The following is a 22,327-nucleotide window of genomic DNA, read 5'->3' as shown; positions in this document are numbered from 1 at the left end:
TACTTCCATCTTGCACAGCCCTCCAGGATCCCCCTCTCCACCTCCATCCCCTCCATATCTTTCTCCCACTCCTCTTCCAGTTGCTCTCATTCCGCTGCCATCTCCCAACGGTCCTGCTTAGGATTCTGCTGCCAGACCCTCCTTGTTGCTAGGCACCCCCTCCATCCTTCTCCTCGTTGCCATGGCACCCACTGTTAAGGTAGGCAACAAGCAGGAGAGAGCAGTGAGCAGCAGCAGCAGAGAGTCAATTCTGGTAACTAACCCATCTTTATTAATTAACTGGCGCTGTGCCTGCCAATAGGACGGATTGTGATTACTCTCTCCCGCAGATGTCCACGGGAGCCGCTGAGGGGGTCACAAGAAAAAACACAGGGGCTGAATGAGAGGCAAAGTTGCGGCAGGAGCCAAAAGTCCCCCTGGCCCCACATCTTGGTTCATCCAGAGCAGGGACAGGACTTCCTTCCCACTGGCGTAGCGTGGGTTGTCAGCACCCGGGGCAAGGCAAGTAATTTGCGCCCCCTAACCCGTGGATTTGTGCCCCCTAACCCGTGGATTTGCGCCCCCTAACCCTAACCCCCAGATGTTGCGGGCAGCCCCCCCTGCACCCCCCACGCTACGCCACTGTTCCTTCCCCGACGCAGCTAAATTTCCTTTCCTCTCGTAAGTCATGAGGGAACCACTGGGGTGTGTGTGTGTGTGTGGGGAACAGAACGGGTTGTCTCAGGGTCACAGCGGAGGCGAAGACAAAACCTGCCTCCCACCTCAGCAGTGATTTACTTCCTGTTGCTGACGGCTGCTGTTCACTTCTGCGGCAGAAAATAAAACAAGTTGCGGGCAGAACTTCAGAGAAGCGGTGGTGTGCGGGGGAAGCATAAATGAAAAGGCTAGCCACAGGGCAGATAGGGCTCCATCTGCACTACGCATTTCATAGAGTCATAGAATTATAGAGTTGGAAGGAAGGACAAGGGTCATCTAGTCCAGGGGTCAGCAACCTTTTTCAGCCATGGGCGGTCCACCGTCCCTCAGACCATGTGGTGGGCCGGACTATATTTTGGAAAAACATATGAACGAATTCCTATGCCCCACAAATAACCCAGAGATGCTTTTTAAATAAAAGGACACATTCTACTCATGTAAAAACACGCTGATTCCCGGACCGTCTGCTGGCTGGGTTGAGAAGGCGATTGGGCCGCATCCGGCCCATGGGCCTTAGGTTGCCTACCCCTGATCTAGTCCAACCAAACATTGGACTTGAACCCACCACCCTGCGATTAAGAGTCTTATGCTCTACCAACTGAGCTATCACTATACAAAAAACGCTCCTGAGCTTTTTTTCTACAATCAACCGATATACAGTGGTACCTCGGTACTCAAATGGCTTGGCCTGAACAAATCAGCGCCCGGATGCCACAAACCCAGAAGTAAGTGATCCGGTTTGCAAACGTTTTTCGGAAGCCGAACGTCCAACGCGACATCCACTTGAGTGCAGGAAGCTCCTGCAGCCAGTTGGAAGGTACACCTTGATTTTCAAACAGTTTCAAGAATCGAATGGACTCCCAGAACAGATTACGTTCGAGAACCAAGGTACCACTGTATCAATTATTTTGGGAGGGGGAGAAGCAGTATGATATAACTTTGAACAGGATTCCTCCAAAGAATCCTGGGATTCTTTGTTTGTTAACAGTGCTGAGAAGTTTCTTTTTAGGAGGCCCCTATTCCCCTCAAGAGGGACGCGGGTGGCGCTGTGGGTTAAACTACAGAGCCTAGGGCTTGCTGATCAGAAGGTCAGCGGTTCGAATCCCCACACCGGGGTGGGCTCCCGTTGCTCGGTCCCTGCTCCTGCCAACCTAGCAGTTCGAAAGCACATCAAAGTGCAAGTAGATAAATAGGTACCGCTCTGGCAGGAAGGTAAGCGGCATTTCCGTGCGCTGCTCTGGTTTGCCAGAAGCGGCTTAGTCATGCTGGCCACATGACCCGGAAGCTGTACGCCGGCTCCCTCGGCCAATAAAGCGAGATGAGCGCCGCAACCCCAGAGTCGGTCACGACTGGACCTAATGGTCAGGAGTTGCTTTACCTATTCCCCTCAATGAGGTACAAGTCCCAGAGTGGTTTAATGATCAACCCTTCTTCGCAGGGAACTCTGGGAACTGTAGCTGTATGAGGCAAATAGCGGGTCTCCAAACAACTCTCAGTCAACACCCTTAACAAATTATAGTTCCCAGGATTCTTGCAGAGGGAGGACCCATGACTGTTGAAAGTGGTATGATACTGCTTTCAATTAAAAGGTAGATCTCATCTTATGTGGGGGTTACATGATATCCTCCAACATTTTCCCAATGAAAATGTCCTAAGGAAAAGCGGGACATTCAGAAACCGGGATGGCTTCTGTAAAGCTGTAACTATCCCTGGCTATCTCAGGTACAGCAAAATCGCATAAGCCCATAAAAACATTTTTAAAAGCCCAGCAAATCCCTCCAACATCCTCTCCTCTGCAACTCTCTCTGGCCTCCTCTGATCTTTCTCCACTCGCTTCCAGAACTCTCTGCGACCTCCTCTGCTCTCTCCCCACACTCCACTGACTCCCCAACCACACCCAACCACTTTCCTAATGGTACCAGGGAAGACGGGTGAGTGAAGACCTATATCAGGATCTGCTGGTCCTAAGGATCCTGCCACCTGAGGTGGTTGCCTCACCATGCCTCATGGGTGGGCCGGGCTGGAACACCCATCAGTTTTAAGTTATGTTGCCTGCCGTGGCAGAGGCCAGAAAGTGTAGGCTCTCTGAATACAGATCAAGCCAGGTATGTAAATACACACTGGAAAGAACACAGTTAAGTCAATACATCCATGAGATGGGCTTAAGCATGATCACTATACATCTCCAGCAATACACAATCCATTTAAAAACTAGAAACCCCACACCCATAGATGTGAATGGGTGTTTCCATGCCTTGCGTCCTTTCAAACACTTTTGCTTTCAAAACTTATATCAAACCTGCAACCTTGGCATTATCAGCATCAAGTTCTAACCAACCGAGCTATGAAGTAGAACCATGAAGCACCCACACTTTAATGGCTCTTGAGACATTGTGCTCAACACAACAGAGGATAACAGACTTGGAAGGGAGTCATAAGTCGGTCAGTTAAGCCTTCTTCTTAAAAGCAGGATTATCATGCCACCAGCAACAGCTTGCCTTTCTAACCACCCAGCCTCTGCAGAGCAAATACCCCAAGAAGGAAATAGCTCCAAGCAGGTGGCTGATCATAATTTTTGTGGGCACATACCAGCTACGGATTAATCTCAGAATCTGTACTCTTAAAAAAAGAGAGTACATTTATGCACCTATAGAGCTTATTTCCCTTACCACAGAATAATCACAACCATCGAAACAGGAATAAAAGGGAGGGCCCTGTATCTCAGCTTCCAGAGAAACTTGACTCTTGTAACTTTTCATTATGATCTATAAATACCAAATCCAACATAGCACCATGAAAAAGCAATTTTGCACGTAGGAGGGCAGATATATGGGGTGGGGGAGAAAGAGAGAGAAGCTGGGAAAAGAGGGTTGAAAATGTACATTTCTCGTTGAGTCAGTAAACCTGTTTTTAGGCTGAATGACTTCAGACAAAGCTCACATGACTGAATGCCCTTACATACAATAAAATATTCCACGCACTGCAACAACATGTCGAAGTATCTCTCTGCGCTTAAGAGGAGTGCTCCTCTCCAGGGTTCCAGCCATCCTGGGATAAAAGCCTTTAGCTCCTCTTCAGGCTTCTTAGAGAAGAGTGAGCTTATGGAAGGCAGAAAGGGAGAGGGATCCTTTCCCCCTCTTCTATTTTGGGGTCCCAGGCTGGTGGACACAATCCCATTCTGCCCACTCCATGCATTCAATGAAAGTGCTTCTTCTCAGGTGAGAACTGGGCATCTGAGTACCGTATTTTTCGCACTATAAGACGCACCAGACCACAAGACTTTGGAGGAGTAAAACAAGAAAAAAAATATTCTGAATTTCAGAAGCCAGAACAGCAAGAGGCATCGCTGCGCAGCGAAAGCAGCAATCCCTCTTGCTGTTCTGGCTTCTGGGATAGCTGCGCAGCCTGCATTCGCTCCATAAGACGCACACACATTTCCCCTTACTTTTTAGGAGGGAAAAAGTGAGTCTTATAGAGCAAAAAATACCGTATTTTCACATGCCCACATAACATCCAAACTTTATTTCAAGCCCGATTGTTTTAAAGGGACATTTAGTCTGACTGGTTTCTAAATAACATTTTAAATAGAAAAAAATAAATGGGGGAAAAATATGACTCTTCAGTTTTAAAAGAACTATTGTGTTTTTTTATCTGTGCAGACATCTGCCGCTCTTTGAAAAAGCACGGCTGAATGAATCTTCCTTTGCGGAGACTGTGCAACCACAGGGAAGCAGACTACCGCCAAAGGAATTTCCTGCTTGCTTCCTCGCACCTTGGAAAAGGGAGAAGCACGTCTGCATGTTAGAAAACAGACTAGAATCCATAAATGCAGGGAAGAGGATCCTGTAAGATCTCTTGGCCGGTAGAGGTAAGATTCCCAAAACACTGTGAGCATAATCTCAATGCGCTGCTTGAAAAACAAGTGATACATCACCCTCAGGAGAGAACGGCAGGCTGGAGAAACGAGATCCTGTGCCAAGCTGCTAGCCTGCAAATGTTCTGGGCAGTGGCTAGAGCTCCCTCCAGCTCTAGTCAGCATGATCATAGAATTGCAGAGTCGGAAGGGACCACTAAGGTCATCCAGTCCAACCCCCAGCAATGCAGGAATCTCAGCTAAAGCATCCATGACAGATGGGCACCCAACCTCTGCTTCAAAACCTCCGAGGAAGGAGAGTCCACAACCTCCTGAGGGAGACCGTTCACTGTCAAACAGTTCTTACTGCCGGAAAGTTCTTCCTGATGTTTAGTTGGACTCTCCTTTCTTGTACAGTGGTACCTCTAGTTAAGTACTTAATTCGTTCCGGAGGTCCGTTCTTATCCTGAAACTGTTCTTAACCTGAAGTACCACTTTAGCTAATGTGACCTCCTGCTGTTGCCGTGCCGCCAGAGCACGATTTCTGTTCTCATCCTGAAGCAAAGTTCTTAACCTGAAGCACTATTTCTGGGTTAGCGATGTCTGTAACCTGAAGCGTATGTAACCTGAAGCGTATGTAACCCGAGGTACCACTGTATCTTAAAGCCGTTGGTTCAAGTCCTACCCTCCAGAGCAGGAGAAAACAAGCTTTTTCCACCTTCCATGTGACAGCCTTGAGGTATTTGAAGAGGGCTCTTCTCTTTCCTCTCAGTCTTGTCCCTTCCAGCTGAAACATGTGGCAGGCTGGCCTCTGTTCCGGGTTGACACCTTCTTTTCACAAAAATTCTGGCACTTAGAGCTAAGGGTCTCTGAACATGTACAGAGGCCTTTTCCTTTGTGAAGAGAATGTCTCTCCACATGTCCTGAAAGAGCAAAGGCTCAGGCTCTGCTCAGGCAAGCAGTCACACAAAACATACCTGACAGAGGTTCTAGCCCAGTGTTTTCCGAACTTGGGTCTCTAGCTGTTTTTGGACTACAATTCCCATCACCCCAACCACTAGTCTTGCTAGCTAGGGATGATGGGAGTTATAGTCCCAAAACAGCTGGAGACCCAAGGTTGGGAAACACTGCTCTAGCCACATCTATGATCTTGTTATTATGGGATGGAGCACTATGTGGTAGCTGGGAATATCGCTGGCATTTGCATTCTGTGGCTTGGAAATATGTGTATCCATGGCTCAGAATGCTCACCTCAAATAAAAGGTAAGCACTGCAGCCACTAAAGTTCTTCTCTGGCTCAGATTTAAATTTAAGCCAGAGAAAGAAAATGTCCTCCCTTTGGCCCATTTCCTTGCTGCTTTTGGGCAATTCAGTTCTTTTCTCCAAACTGCAGACATCTCCCTCAAACAATATTCTGCAGTCTGCATGAGAGAAGGAACTCATCCTAAAGCTGCAGCTGCAGTCAGCTAAACCCTGATCCTCCTCATCTCTCTCTCTCTTTGCCCCAGAGCTAGGAAATTCAGTACAGTAAGTGGCAGATGCCACCTACTGGGAAAAATAAATAATTGCATGGGAAATGGGGGAAATGGATGGAGGACCGGCAAACAACTTCTTGGCTGGCATCTCGAAGACAGTTGCAATTTATAGATTTTCACATTCCCAAGATGATACACATCGCTCCTCATCTGCACATCAGACCAATCTTGCCCTGAATGTTCACACGCACAAATTATGTGAGATCACAATTCTTTGCACAAGGAATTTCGAACCCGCATTATATTCCAATGTAGACAAGTCCTGCTGAAAAATTTTTCTTTTTTTGCAACAAGGTTGGAAACCAGCTCAATTTGTTAGGACCTAAGAGCGCCTCTGGACAAAAGATTTATACTCAAATCATACTGCTGTACATTAGGGGGCACAGAAAACTGTCACATTCATGAGTCTTGCAAACCATATGTCTTGTGAGAGCAGTATGCTCTGATAGGAGAGCATTGGCACCAAATCACAGAGAGGCAGAAGCTCTGAGCCTTTTCAATGAACATTGCTGAGAAAGCCTGGCACTGCCCTGCAAGCCTTAGTCTAGGCTGAATCGACAGAAGTATAGTGTCCCGATCCTGTAAACGTCCCGCTCTATTCTGCCTTGGTCAGACCACACCTGGAGTCCTGTGTCCAGTTCTGGGCACCACAATTTAATTAGGATATTGACAAGCTGGAACATGTGCAGAGGAGACAACCAAGATGGCAAAGGGTCTGGAAAACAAGCCTTATGAGGAACGGTTGAGGGAGGTGGGTATGTTTATCCTGGAAAAGAGGAGACTAAGATCTAAAGGGCTGCCACATGGAAGAGGGAACAAGCTTGTTTTCTCCTGCTCTGGAGGGTAAGAACCGAACCAATGGCTTCAACTTACAAGAAAGGAGATTCCAACTAAACATCAGGGAAATCTTTCTGACAGTAAGAGCTGTTTGACGGTGGAATGATCTCCCTTGGAAGGTGGTGGACTTTCCTTCCTTGGAGGTTTTTAAGCAGATGTTGGATGGCCATCTGTCATGGATGCTTTAGTTGAGATTCCTGCATTGTAGGGGGTTGGACTAGATGACCCTAGGGGTCCCTTCAAATTCTACGATTCTAGAATTAGTTGGCTCTGCCTGTGATTGGCTCTGGCTCTGGCTCTGGCTATCATTGCCTGCTGCTCTAACTACTGTTTGTCTCCTTCTCTTGCCCTACCAAGTCCCAATGGGCATCAGCCATCACTGCCTGCTGCCACCACTGGCTTTGCAATTCTGCATAAGCCACACACCTTAGGACAGGCAAACGCGGCCCTCCAGATGTTTTGAGACTACAATTCCCATCATCCCTGACCACTGGTCCTGTTAGCTAGGGATGGTGGGAGTTGTAGTCCCAAAACAGCTGGAGGTATAGTTTGCCTATACCTGCCTTAGGATCATTGTGAAACTCAGGCCCCTCTCACTGTCCGCAGAGCGGGAATTTATAATCATCACTCTTATCGTCGTCATCATCTAGGCACACAGTAAGAGATTTCAAAAAGTAAAACGCATAGGAACAACTTGGCAGGTGAACAGTGCGGACAGGATCCTTTCAAAAGCATATAATAAATAGCATCAAGGAAACATCAGCTCAGGTGAACAACTGAGCCAAGCTTGCATGGGGGGGAAACCCCCACTGTGAAACAGCAGAAGACCGTGTTTTTCACAGGGCTTTAAAAACCTGTCAAAACAGCCGCTTTCACAAGGCTATGAAAATGCACCACAGAACTCTGGCAAAGAGCCGTACGCCCCATTGTAAGACAGCATCCGTCAGGTGCCTAAAGATCATTTTCTAAAGGTCTGAGAGGAAGGGTCGTGGATGATCCCTTCATCATCCTTGCCAGCTTGTGAGATGGCAGAGTTGTTGCAGAGTCCACAGGTAAAATAAAAGGTCAGCTGGGATCCTAAACCACCCAACTATGTTATCTCACATACCCCCTGGATAGAATTAGCTTCATTCACTCACCTTGTGATGGAGGCCAGGGGAATTCCTAGGCTGTCGTCGGAGTGACAGGGACTCTGCAGGCTGCCTTCCCCGCCTTGTCTCGGCTCCTCCTCTCGCTCGGTCCAGGGGGCATCCGTGGCGGAGCTTGTCCCGGAATCTGGCTCCAGGTGGGCCAGGGGGGCGAAGTTCTGCTCAATGAGCTTGGCACTGTCTCGAATTTGCTCTTGTACTTCCGGGGTGAGAGTTGGGAGGTCGAAGGTGAAGTACGTTCCGCTGTGCGTTTGGGCCGGGGAGGACAGGATGTCAATGGAGTCGAGGCTGGTGTAAGAGGTCCCTTTGGCTCGGTGAGACTCCATGATGCTCTCAAAATGCCTGCTGAACGAATCCATGCCGTCCCTGGAGAGGCTGTGTCCGAGGAGAAAGGGCACTGGGGACTTGAGCAGCCCTTGGGCTTCTCTGTTGATGATCCTGGAGATTGGGGATGAGGTGGTGAGAAAGAGGGAGGCACAAGTTACAGAGAAACAGACACAGCAGTCCTCAACTCAGGGAAGTGTCTTCTACACACCACTGATCAGAACGAGAGTCTTTCTAAAGGGGTAGATATATCTTCCTGCGATCAGTCAGCAGCATGGGCATAGTGGAGGGTGGGGGAGAGGGCAGGAGGGCAGCTGCCCCTCCGGAATCAAGTAAATAAATTAAAAAAACCTTAACTAAAAGTAGAAATAATCAGAATATTCTAGCGATTCTTCTTGTGGAAAGTAATGACCCGGCTAAGGTAGACGATGACAGGGGAGCATCTCAACGGGCTGTGATTACTGAAAAACTGCATTGGAAAAAAAGGAGTAATTTGGAAAGGAAGTGCTGAAAAGATTTTCAGCAAATCCAAGAAAACTTGTTTTAGTTTAGATTTTTTTAAAAAAAGATGGAAAATTCATGTTCTTTGTAATTTTGCAAAATATACCAGTTAAATACATGAAAGGGACTCTCTGGTGTTCATTTTTTATTTGACTTCCTAGTTTTCAAGTGACTGAATATTTTGACAGGTTTTTTTCTGAGCGCTTGGGGTCAGAAAAGAAAGTAATTTAAAGCAACTGTCGTTGAGACATTTCATCCCAAATCTGCTAGACAGAGCAAGACATAGGATGATGGCAGGTGGGTTTCCTGCCCACCCCCCAATAAATCCTGGCCATGGTCAGGAGCTAACCAGAGTCAGCCTCTCTTCTGCCAAGCTAAGGCATAGGGAAGATCTACGGATTCTGGCTCTCCCATTGGGAAGGGAAGTTTCTGAGGTCCAGCCCAATGGACTGGTGTGTATCTGCAGTGAGCAGCTTTGGAGTGCTTCTTCGGCAAGTTCTGCTGGGACTAAATCCCTTTTTGCTTAGTTTATGCAACTGATAACCCACACTGGCCCAAGGGCTTTTGATGAGTAAAAACAATGTTCTTTGCAATGGCGCTACCTGCCTCTTTCTAAGAAAGAGGGGGAACCTATCCAGTTCCATTCTTCTCCTCTGGCAGAGAAAGTGATCTCTGCAATGGCTCCTGGCTGCTGTGGCCCCACCTTTCCTTTTATCTAAGAGGAGTGGAAAGCATAGAGCTGCATACACTCCAACATTTTGCCAATGAAAATAAGGATGTCCTAAATAATAATAAAGGGACGCGGGTGGCGCTGTGGGTTAAACCACAGAGCCTAGGACTTGCTGATCAGAAGGTCGGCGGTTCGAATCCCCGTGACGGGGTGAGCTCACATTGCTCGGTCCCAGCTCCTGCCAACCTAGCACGTCAAAGTGCAAGTAGATAAATAGGTACCACCCCGGCAGGAAGGTAAACGGCGTTTCCGTGCGCTGCTCTGGTTCACCAGAAGCAGCTTAGTCATGCTGGCCACATGACCTGGAAGCTGTACGCCGGCTCCCTCGGCCAATAAAGCGAGATGAGCACCACAACCCCAGAGTCGGTCACGACTGGACCTAATGGTCAGGGGTCCCTTTACCTTTTATATAATAATAATAATAATAATAATAATAATAATAATAATAATAATAATAATTATTATTATTATTTTACTATTTATACACCACCCATCTGACTGGATTGCCCTAGTCACTCTGGGCAGCTTCCAACACATATAAAAACACAACAAAACATTAAACATTAAAAAAACTTCCCTATACAGGGCTGCCTTCAGATGGCTCAGGGGTCGGATAACTCCATACCCTCTGATGAAAACAGGGACATCCTAAGGAAAAGCGGGACACTCCACGATCAAATCAGAAACCGGGATGGCTTCTGTAAATCCAGGACTGTCCCTGGAAAACAGGGATACTTGGAGGGTCTGGAGTTGTACATCTTCACCCAGATTTGCCTTGAGATATGATTTGTCTCCAAGCCAAGTGCACACGACATGTGTCTACCATTTCAGTATTCTGGAGCTGTATTCTTTTGGCCTGCATAGCTGGTCATCCTTCTCTCATGTCCCTGAGAGGCATTTTACTCTCATAAACTCCATCTCCCCCTGTGGTTACCCCTTTTTCTCCTGACACCACACTGCTCTTTCAGAATTCAGAATCTTTATTTACATCAACCACTAGCCCTAGCAGTAAAAGAAAATAAAATGTACTGAAGATAGAGGTAAAAACTTAATTCTAGAAAATACATTTTGGGGGTTTACATCAATAATCAAATAATAGATCATATTCTAATTGCCCCCGCTAAAAATCTTGCAGTTTTTGCTGTCACCTGATCTTCTTGATCTGCTAAAAGAAAAGGACACAGTAGCAATGGTTGAGCGACAATAATAGAGGGGTAATAACCTCACTCCTCAAATCTTTATAAAGAGTGCAAGCCAGAAGACATGAGCCATGGACTCAATACTGCCATCTCCACAGGGACATAGCAGCTTTTCTGGTGGAATTTTTTGAAATCAACCCTCAAGTAGAGCCAAAGGCAGTATATTCTATCTTGTGAAAGTGAAGGTGTGTCTGTATTTTGGAATTGTTAAATTTCGCAAATAGGGTGCCAAAGTGTCAAAATGACTAGTTGGAAAATAATCATACCACGGACAAAATTTCCGTATTGTGGCCAGATTATTCTGTCGCTCGATATCATATAGGTGCTGTCTAATTAAATTGTTTGCTTTACTGAAGCCCAGGGTTAACAACTGTTGTGGTGATAAACCAGGAAAGTAAAGATTTTGGTTGACATTTTTAGTCCAAGCCCTCTCATGACAACCTTGCAATACTAAGGGTAGTAGACCAGCAGGGTTTAAATTTAGGCAAAGCTAATGGTTAAATGTCCTACACCAAATCTGTAATTCATAGAGGGGAGGTCAGGACACTGCTGTTTACTAAAATGTTCTCCCTCTTGGAAAATGGTGCAGAGTAAGCCATGGGCATTGAACAGGTTTCCCCTTCAAAACAGGTGGAAAGAATGGCCACTTTTATTCTGCAGTTGCTTCTTTTGATGTTGCAAGAAAGTTGGAAATAGGGGATATTATTCCGGTCCTTGCTAGACTTCTCTCTCACCTCCTTTTTTTTTTTTTACACCCCTGTCTTTCTACCTCTAGGCACAATTCTGCCATCAAAACCATTCATATCTCTCCATTGTTCAAGCCATTCAACTTGCCCTTCCTCAAATCCTTTCAATGGCTTCTCTTCCCCTTCCGCCAGACCCAAAACTCCCTGTGTGATTTGACAGCTCAGCTGCCGACAGAGGGAGTCACTATACAGGGATACCGTTGCCTAGACAGGGATCTTGCTGCACCGAGACAAGGCTTTAAAATCCTGTCGGAATCTGAAGTCTGCTGAGACTACTGAGATCAGCACACTTTAGCATGTATGGAGCATTTTCATGGAGAGCTGAGATTTTCAGTGTCAAAAGGAAGGAGCCACATCTGACGTAGCTGGAGAAAATGAATTTCAGCTGCTTTTTCTACTCATAATCAGTGGAGTGCAGAGTCTGCAGCAAGGAACAGGGTTTCCATGGGGAATAATAATAATAATAATAATAATAATAATAATAATAATAATAATAATTTATTATTTCTACCCCACCCATCTGGCTGGGTTCCGGAAGTCCGTACTTAACCTGAAACTGTTCTTAACTTGAAGCACCACTTTAACTAATGGGGCCTCCCGCTGCTGCTGTGCCGCCAGAGAACGATTTCTGTTCTCATCCGGAAGCAAAGTTCTTAACCTGAAGCACTATTTCTGGGTTAGTGGAGTCTGTAACCTGAAGCATATGTAACCCGACGTACCACTGTAGTCTACTAAACATTAAAAGCTTCCCTAAAAACGAAATACACAAAAGGTGAATTTATCCCCCGCTCTGCCAAGACATCCTTGTGGGTATACTAAGAATCAGGGCCAGCCTAAGACATTTTGGCACCTGAGGCAGACCACAAAATGGCGTCCGCCCTCCCTGTGAGGGAAGAAGCGGCAAGTGAAGGTCTACATCAGCAACAAGCGAGGAATAAAGATCTACATTGAGATCTGCTGCCCTGTGGATGTTGCCATCTGAGGTGGTCACCTCACCTTGTCTCAGGAGCTGGCCTATCCTGCTGAGAATCTTAATAAATATTTCCCACCATGGGCTCAAGACAGATTAAGAACTCTTCTTTTTTTTTTTTGCGGGGATGGAGGGCATACCCAATAATACAAATATATGTGTATATTTGATCACGAGTGATTTACCTCATCTTTAGTTGCTGAATGCCAATCCAAATAGGAAAGTCTTTCAACATTCCCAGAAAGTATTTAATGGACCTCTAGAGAACAAGAATTCCTTAGTTTCCAAAACCCTACACACACCCCTGTGTGTGTGTGTGTAATTAGATGGTTAGTGCAGGATTCAATCAAGTTGTTGTGCTTGCATAAGCCAGAGAAAGGATTCCTGCTAGTGCAATGGGGCTTCCTCCCCCCAAAAAAATTCCCACGTGTGCCTCTGTACCCTCCTCAAATCTGCTTGGAGAACCTCCAGAACAGCACACAGGGAGGAGGGAGGTGATACCACCCTGAGACCTTTGGGTATAAAGGGTAAAGGGGACCCCTGATCATTAGGTCCAGTCGTGGCCAACTCTGGGGTTGCGGTGCTCATCTTGCTTTACTGGCCGAGGGAGCCGGTGTACAGCTTCCGGGTCATGTGGCCAGCATGACTAAGCCACTTCTGGCGAACCAGAGTAGCGCAAGGAAACACCGTTTACCTTCCCGCCGGAGCGGTACCTATTTATCTACTTGCACTTTGACGTGCTTTCGAACTGCTAGGTTGGCAGGAGCAGGGACCGAGCAACGGGAGCTCACCCCATCGCGGGGATTCGAACCGCCGACCTTCTGATCGGCAAGTCCTAGGCTCTGTGGTTTAACCCACAGCGCCACCCGCGTCCTTTGGGTATAGGGCAATATATAAACCCAATAAATAATATTAATAATAATAATTCCACCTTGCAAGCAGAAATGTTTGCACTGATGACACAACCTCCTCAGTACAACATTGCATTCCACCCTTTGTCTTGCATCTCAACATCATTTATTCATTGAGTTTTCCCAAAGTAACCAGGTAGCAACCTTGCCATTTGTTCTGTCCTAGCCTCTGTTTTGTTGCCTACCTTTTCTCTGACCTGATTCGTGGCAATTGTTTTGAGTTAAAACGCAACTGCAGCCTAGCCTGTCCAAATCTCACAGTGCTGTTCAGATTTGCCAGAACCTTTAATTTTCTGCCCCAGCCTCTGTCACTTTAACTGGTTGGTTCCTGTTCACTGACATAACCAGCATTTCCCTGAATCTGCCTGTCCGCCAGTAACTTCAAAGAGGGACAAGTTTAATTATTGTACTTTCCCCTTGCGGCCAGAACAATTGTATTATTATTATTATTATTATTATTATTATTATTATTATTATTATTAAGTTTTTATGAGCTGAATTTTGCCACTGTGATACTGAAAATGAAATAATTAATGAGCAATTGGTCTGGCTTCAAAGAGTTGGGTTAATGTTTGAGTTTAGACAAAGAACATTCCAATGAACTCCTCTCACATGGGAAATTAAGGGCTGATTCAGGAACATCACCCATATGAGTGAAAAGGAAGCTGTCAAAGTGTTAGAAACAGAAGCTACTTCAAAAGAAAGAAGAAAACAAAGGGATAGCTGCGGGAAGAAGGGTGCCTTTGCCCCAAAGAATGGATATATAATAGATTCTTGCCGATGGAAATGGACACTGTGAGATTTGCTTTATCGGGAATATGCTGTGTGGAACAGCTCTTCTAATTTGCTGCAGCTAATTGCAGACAACCAGGGCCTTTGCAGCACCAAAGTGTCGCAGTATTGAAGCAACACAATGGGAAGCGGCTTCGCTCCGCCTCCACTTTGTGCCCGAGAAGTTCATAATGACAATTGTCACCAGCTTCAATGGCTGAAAAGGTTCCCCAGATGAGCTTTGGCAAGACCCAACCCAGCCTTATCAGGAAAGAAGTAGCTTTGTATGAAGAGACTAAGTCAAGCAAATAAAGCCTATGCTTCTCTTGCTATCTCGACCTCTGTAAGAACAAAACCAGACAATATTGCTCAATACAAGGGACAAGCTTGGTACAGTGGTGCCCCGCAAGACGAATGCCTTGCAAGACGGAAAACCCGCTAGACGAAAGGGTTTTCCGTTTTGGAGGTGCTTCGCAAAACGAATTTCCTATGGGCTTGCTTCACAAGACGAAAATGTCTTGCGAGTTCTTGCGGGTTTTTTTCCCCTTTCCCCCCCTTTTACTAAGCCGCTAAGCCGCTTATCGGCTTATCCGCTAAGCCGCTAAAAGCCGCTAAAAGCTGTTAAAAGCCGCTAATAGCGCTAATCTGCTAAGCCGTCAATGGGCTTGCTTCGCAAGACGAAAAAACCGCTAGACGAAGAGACTCGCGGAACGGATTATTTTCGTCTTGCGAGGCACCACTGTACTGACCAGTCCAGAAAGACCCTCACCTCTCTTGATGCTGTTGGATGGCTTCGAATACCTCATCATCTTCAACGTCCTGTGTCTTGTTTCTCAGACACTTGTCATCATCTTCTCTTGTGTGCTGAGCAAAGGAGTCTCCTGGAACAGCACACCCTTTCCCCAAGATTCCCGTGAAACTTGGATTGCTCTCGCTGTCTTTCTGGCTCTCGATGGCTGAATCCGCTTCATCTTTCTCAGCCAATATATCATCAATGTTGGTCTCATGGTAGCACCTCAAAGGGACAGAATCCAAGTCAGTTTCCGAGTACTTTATGGTTCTGCGGATAATTCCCGTTTCACAGTTTCCAGGTTTTGCACTGCCTGGTGGAGCCATCTCAATTTCCACCTCCACGTGGCACAAGCTATGCTCGGGTCCCGTCCAATCTGGCTTTGGCTGAATCTGGTGGTTGGATTTCTTGAGCTGCTGAGGTGGAGGATCAGGTGTGTTATGAGGACGCATCCCTGGAAGAGAGAGATCCCGGGTTACAAATATAAACTACTCACTAAGTCCTGGCAGATGCTGGATCTCTGAGCCTTACATGAGAACCATGGAACTGACAAAGAAATATGCCATATGTCAAAGGGGGGAAAGGGTAAAGGACCCCTGGACGGTTAAGTCCAGTCAAAGGTGACTATGGGGTTGTGGCGTTCATCTCACTTTCACGCCAAGGGAGCCGGCGTTTGTCCACAGACACCTTTCCAGGTCATGTGGCCAGCATGACTAAACTGCTACTGGCACAACGGAACACCGTGATGTAAGCCAGAGCGCATGGAAATGTCATATACCCTCCCGCCACAGTGGTACCTATTTATCTACTTGCACTGGTGTGCTTTTGAACTGCTAGGATGGCAGGAGCTGGGACAGAGCAACGGGAGCTCACCCCGTCACGGGGATTCGAACCGCCGACCTTCTGATCGGCAAGCCCAAGAGGCTCAGTGGTTTAGACCACAGCACCACCCGCATCCATATGTCAACACCTCTGGTTATACAGTACAGACTGTGTATCCCAATCAGAAAAATGGTGAAGAAAAACAAAAACAGATAGTGGAAGGGAGGAAGGAAGGAAGGAGCAGGTTCCCCCACATTCTAAAGTGTTTAGCATTTGTTTAAGGCTCCATTTATTGAGATTAATCCCAATTTGCTTGCACAAAGCTTACACAGAGGTCAGACAATATCTGGTCATTACTAGGCATTCAATTCAACTTGTTTATGGGGAGGTTATACACCAATGAGCCTGTTAGAGTCATAGAATTGTAGGGTTGGAAGGGACCACGAGGGTCATCTAGTCCAACCCCCCGCTGCAATGCAGGAATGTTTTGCCCAACATGGGCTCAAACCCATCATGCTGAGATTAAAAGTCTCCACCAACTGAGCTATCCCTTCATCCTGATTTGCCAAGTGTATGGTAAGGCTTATTTCTGAGTAGACATGCCTTAAGCTGGAGTGGGGGAGACTGTTTTGAATTGGGTAGGGTGAGCTACAAAGGTTTGCTCCTTTCTCTCTCTTACTTTAAATAGTTTTTAAAAGTTACCACTCTTGACAAAGATGTATTTTTTATATTTGCAAGAGCACAGTTGGTGGCTGCCATCATCATCTCCCAGAATATTCCTGAAGTGACACTGATTTTCTTTCTTTCTTACAGTTTAAACTTTTAAAGGAGAGGGATGGGGTTTACTTCAGGCAACCTGTTTATTCAGCATTCATTCTAATTTGCTTTGCACAGAGCTAACGCAGTGGTTAGACTATGTCTGGCCTATATTGAACATTCATCCTGGCTTGTTCACGGGGTGTTTCCACACCTTCCCATTGGTCAATCGTCCATCTCACACTTTTGAGTGCCTTTCCCTGTCACATTCCTAACTGCAAAAAGTTTGTCCTTTCTTTTTATAGTGAATTTGTTGTGCTTTAATTGAACAAACCCAAATTTCTTCTGTAAACTTGAAACCCTCCCACAAAATGGTGACAACTTAGAGACAGATGGAGAAAGCAATGGGTGGGGGAGAGGAGAGGAGACCACCACCACTTTCTGCAATGATAAGCACCCCTAAGCCAGGCATGGCCAAACTTGGCCCTCCAGAGGTTTTGGGACTACAATTCCCATCATCCCTGACCACTAGTCCTGCTAGCTAGGGATGTTGGAAGTTGTAGTCCCAAAACATCTGGAGGGCCAAGTTTGGCCATGCTTGCCTAAGCCATATGAACAATTTTGCCCCCCTCCAAAAAAGTCAATGAAATCTGCCTGCAATTTGCCCTTGTATGGGCACCTTTTCCAGCCCTACTTTAAAGGTATCCCTAATATATTTTAACAATCTGCATACTCGGTGTTATGTATCCCCCCCTTCAAATAAGAATTTAATTTATCTCAAATAAGAATTTAATTCCACCTTTTAACTTCGTGATTATTTGTGTATCAGCTAAAACACACATTATTCAATCGTCATAGCTTCCTTGAAATTGAATAGTGCTTGGGGAGTAATCAGAGTTCTAACTCCAATTTCACAGACTGTTAAATCTTTTAAGGACTGTGGGGGTGATGGAAAAATCATAAGCAGAAGCTCTTTCTGAAATACTTCCCCACCATTTTTTATATTTATGTTTTCTAATGGACTAACTGATATAATTGAAAAGATTGATAGGAAGGAAAGCATTTATTGTTCTTTTTCTAATTAGTTCTTCATATCTGCAAATTCCCCTTCTTGCTTTTAATCATTTTAGTCCATTGAAACCAATTCTAGCATTCATCAAGGTCCATCCCAAATTTTTCAATGTCAGTGTTAATTGTCTTAACAGATACGCATTTCATCTTGCAGTTTCTTCATCTCTTTCTCATTACTGTTTGTTTGTTTGTTTGTTTGTTTGTATGCTTGTTTGTTTAAATCAGGGGTCGGCAGACTTTTTCAGCAGGGGGCCGGTCCACTGTCCCTCAGAGCTTGTGGGGGGCCAGACTATATTTTGGAAAAAAAAATTGAACGAATTCCTATGCCCCACAAATAACCCAGAGATGCATTTAAAATAAAAGGGCACATTCTACTCATGTAAAAACACGCTGATTCCCGGACCATCCGTGGGCTGGATTGAGAAGGCGATTGGGCCACATCTGGCCCCCGGGCCTTAGTTTGCCTACCCATGGTTTCCAGCTCAAGACTGGAAAAAAAAACATCTTAGCTCACTGAAAGACCATATTCCCTCATACAAACCTGTCTGGGTCTCTGAGAAGGGGGGGGGGGACACTTTTCTCAGCCCTGTCACCCTCACAGCCATGCTTGGTAGAGATGCAGGAAAGGGCCTTCTCCGTGGGGGCTACTCCTAGACAACTTTGGAACTCCCTTCCTCAGACTAGTTCCCTCTGTGCTGTTCTTCTGCCTACAGCCAAAGACCTTTCAGCATTTGGGAACTGACTGATTTTACTGAGGGGGCTGGTGCCAGGTTGTGTTTATGGTACAGTCATACCTCGGGTTGAATGCGCTTTGGGTTGAGCACGTTCGAGTTGCGCTCCGCGGCAACCCGGAAGTAACAGAGCACGTTACTTCCAGGTTTCGCCGCTTGCGCATGCGCAGGCGCTCAAAATGACGTCACAAGCATGCGCAGAAGCGGCGAAAAGCGGCGTGCGTGTGCGCAGACGTAACATCACTAGCTACATTTGCTTCTGGATGCGAATGGGGCTCTGGAACGGATCCCATTCGTATCCAGAGGTACCACTGTAATTATCTATATGTTTTTAATAGCTATCACACACACACAGAGTTGTTTTTTAACGACCCCCATATTTAGTTGTTCTTATTTTATCTTTAGACGCCTTAAGTCCCTGTCAGGGTAAAAGGCGGGGTATAACTAAAGAGATAACAACAACAACAATAATAATCTCTACTTGATTCTAGATTCAGGTAGGTAGCCATGTTGGTCTGACGCAGTCGAAATAATAATAATAAAAAATAGCCCAGTAGCACCTTAGAGACCAACTATGTTTGTTCTAGGTATAAGCTTTCGTGTGCATGCACACTTCTTCAGATACACTGAAGCAGAAGTCACCAGACCCTTATATATAGTGGGAGGGTGGGGTGGGTAGCAGGAGATGGGTGATTGGCTCAATGGGTATGGTAAACCTTCTGACAACAGTTAAAACTTCAGTTAGTCAATACCCCACCCCACCCTCCCACTGTATAAAAGGGTCTGGTGACTTCTGTTTCAGTGTATCTGAAGAAGTGCGCATGCACACAAAAGCTTATACCAAGAACAAACTTAGTTGGTCTCTAAGGTGCTACTGGACTATTTTAAATTTTTTTTTTTATAATCTCTACTTGAGACTTTATAAGTCAGTCTTAGGCTAGATGGGCCAATATTTATGGATGCAGCATGAGGCAGCTTCACACAATCAGCCTGCAGGAAGGGGGTTAAGAAGCACCAGGCGGAATCAAACAAAGAGCAGGGCAGGCTCTGGTGCTTACTGATAAAAATATCTTATCAGTAAGCACCCGCTCTCCTCTTTGTTTGAAGGTTCATGCAATCACTCTGCCATGTCACATACTTCCATGGCGACTGAGGTTGTGCATGGATGAGGCCATTCCTTTCTTTTACATCGCTCCACTTGGTCGCTGTATGTTTGTGCACTGTTCTTTGTACGGGTGCAGTCAAGAAAGATGTGCATCAGTCACAAGTGTTGCTCTGCTGGGAAGCTTATGGGTAGATTTTTGGGGATGGAAACGCTTCCGTTTGCTCCCTTTTGTGCCTGCAGCCTCTTATCCTTTTTTTGTCTGCCCACAATCACAGCATCTGCTTGCAAGGAAAGGTTCTTGCCCAGCTTTTTCCAACTTGGTGTCCTCCTGGTGCTTTTGAATTACCTCACCCATCAACCTCTGCCAGCACGGCCATGCTGACTGGAGCTTATGGGAACTGTGGCCCAAAACCAAGAGGGCACCAGGCCTCTCATGTAACACTGTCAATCTCTTAGTTAATATTTCCCTTCCTCGCAGCACAGTGACCTGGTTTGTATATCACTGCTAAGTCAGGGTATGGCTTACTGTGACTTCACAAATGGCTCCCAGAGAGTAGCTCATGCCTGCTTCACTCCTCCCCTGACTTTTGAGGTTAGTGCAGGATGGCAGCTAAAAGGTAAAGGGACCCCTGATCCTTAGGTCCAGTCGTGGCCGACTCTGGGGTTGCGGCGCTCATCTCGCTTTATTGGCCGAGGGAGCCGGCGTACAGCTTCCGGGTCGTGTGGCCAGCATGACTAAGCTGCTTCTGGCAAACCAGAGCAGCGCACGGAAATGCCGTTTACCTTCCCGCCGGAGCAGTACCTATTTATCTACTTGCACTTTGATGTGCTTTCGAACTGCTAGGTGGGCAGGAGCTGGGGCCGAGCAACGGGAGCTTACCCCACCACAGTGATTCGAACCGCTGACCTTCTGATCAGCAAGCCCTAGGCTCTGTGCTTTAACCCACAGTGCCACCCGTGTCCCTAGGATGGCAGCTAGGCTACAGTTAACTTAGCATTTTGCCCAAACTCAGGATCATTCTTGTAACCATAGGAGGAACCCTGGCTATGGATTGTGGTTCAGGTGGAGAGATGCTTAACCATGCTCTGGGTTCAGACGTTGCACTAAACCAAACCTTGGCTTAGCTGCTGCACTTATTTAAAAAAGTCCAGGAAGGAACAAAGTAGCTGCAGATTCCTCTTCGAGAGGCAGCACTAAGCCATGGTTTGTCTTAGCATGATGTGCAAACACAACCACTGTCTATCCAGACACTGCAAGGAACGTATTCCAGGGGGAAAGAGCACCTCTCTCCATTTTTACAAAGCTTGTTGTTGTTGTTAAAATTTGTATACCACCCTATACCTGTAGATCTCAGGGTGGATCACATCCTAAAAAGCTGTAACAGAGTCTGAATGAGGAGCACCTCCAGCAGGAAGTATAGATTGTATCAGTTGCTTCTGGGGCATATCTCAAGAAAAATAGCCGGAAAACCACTATGGAAAACCACTTCCAGCTTTCCTAGCCCTTAGGCCCTTGCACGTAATATCCCAGGGATGGACTTATGCAAAAGGAGGAGTTTCTCAGGATCTCTAGCAAATGGTAGGTCCACTTCCTCATAGGAAGTGAATATTTCAACACCTACAAAGGGTTGGACGAAGGTCTCCCTGTTCATCTCAGGTCTTTCCCACAGCTACCTCTGCCTTGTTCCACACGCATGCATTTGATTCTTCTCTCCTTACATATTTTCCTTGTTGAATTTCAGCTTATCACCACCCAACCAGCGGCCCAGCTAATGAGAGCCCATTTACATTTCAAGCCTACTATCTAAGGGTGCACGTCTACCGTTCCAGCGTTGTCTGAATCTGGCAGCCACACTGGATATTGCTTTATAAAAGTCGGCAACCACCAGCATCCAAATGCCCCCCTGCTGGGAATTTGAAGTGTATATATGGGTTTTTTTAAAAAAAAAATTAATGAGAGATGGAAAAGTCGTGGAATGAAATTTTTATGACCCTAGGGGAAATGTTTTAAGAGATTAAGTTCAAATGTATTAGTTTTAATGAGAAATAAGATTAAACAAAGTAAAAATGGATGATTAATTGGTGAAAGAAGAGAATGTTTCGGAAATAATTTAAAGTTTATCAGCCGAAAGATTGCAGAATTAAGGAATGTTAGAAGGTTGTTGGAATGAAGTAATGTGGTTTTAGCAGAAATGATATAAAGGACTGGGTTAAAATTGATTTTTTTTTAATTGGTGAGAGACGAGAATTACAGTATATTAAGATAAATTATTAGGATAAAAACAAAGCTGGAAAGGATTTGCTGAGACATCTAATTGAACTAGAATACAAAGGGGGGAGGTGTGAGGAGGTCAAGGAAATAAGCAAAGGAAAGGAAGTTATGTAAAGGTTTGATCTGTTGTTTTTTTATCAATTGTTTGTATTTTTTCTGATTTTTTTAAATTTTTCTTTTTTTGTCCTTTTATTTTTTGTATTTTTGTAATCTTTAAAATTTGAATAAATATTTTTTTAAAAAACAAAACAAATGCCCCCCTGCTGTGACTGCATCCACCACAGTATGTGGAACCTGAGCCAGGAGACCGTTTTTGAGGGTCGAATGCTGAAGAGATGCCTGATTTCCATACATGCAAACGCTCTCCCCTACCAGTAATTGCATCGAGCCCATTACCTGTTCCAGGAGGGTCCAGGGAGCCATAGAAGAATTCCCACTTAGCCTTGGCGATGCGCTGGGCGTGGGCAGAGCTCTCTCGGGAATATGCCCATGGACTCCCCTGTAGAAAAGAGAGAGAGAGAAAATGCTTATTTGTGAGGTTCCTTGCATGGGATGGAGG

At 45.8% G+C, this 22,327-nt stretch overlaps 1 protein-coding gene and 1 long non-coding RNA gene across 6 annotated transcripts in view; one reads left to right on the top strand and one right to left on the bottom strand.

Annotated features, from left to right (window-relative positions):
* The window catches only part of PSD (pleckstrin and Sec7 domain containing), a gene marked incomplete at its 5' end in the record, with an annotated part of 89,838 nt that overhangs the window by 66,480 nt on the left and 1,031 nt on the right, over positions 1-22,327 (bottom strand). For 2 of the 4 annotated variants that reach the window (XM_083738272.1, XM_083738273.1), the window contains 3 exons: positions 8,061-8,507; positions 14,991-15,465; positions 22,165-22,267. In XM_083738272.1, the coding sequence (XP_083594398.1) occupies positions 8,061-8,507; positions 14,991-15,465; positions 22,165-22,267 (1,025 nt within the window). Of the gene's footprint in view, positions 1-8,060; positions 8,508-14,990; positions 15,466-19,529; positions 19,947-22,164; positions 22,268-22,327 lie in introns of those variants that run through there. The other 2 variants (XM_083738275.1, XM_083738274.1) reach the window with 2 other exon arrangements.
* Positions 627-21,403, top strand: LOC310844438. 2 transcript variants are annotated; one of them, XR_014564127.1, is made up of 3 exons: positions 627-660; positions 4,356-4,564; positions 21,239-21,403. It is a non-coding gene; the product is annotated as an uncharacterized lncRNA (long non-coding RNA). The 2 variants fall into 2 exon arrangements; XR_014564128.1 differs by lacking the exon at positions 21,239-21,403 and adding an exon at positions 14,033-14,609.

Source organism: Podarcis gaigeae (genome assembly GCF_964106915.1).
Source record: "Podarcis gaigeae genome assembly, chromosome: 5".
NCBI lineage: Eukaryota > Metazoa > Chordata > Lepidosauria > Squamata > Lacertidae > Podarcis > Podarcis gaigeae.
Note: the sequence above shows the minus strand (reverse complement) of the source record. Positions and strands in the feature narration are given on the sequence as shown.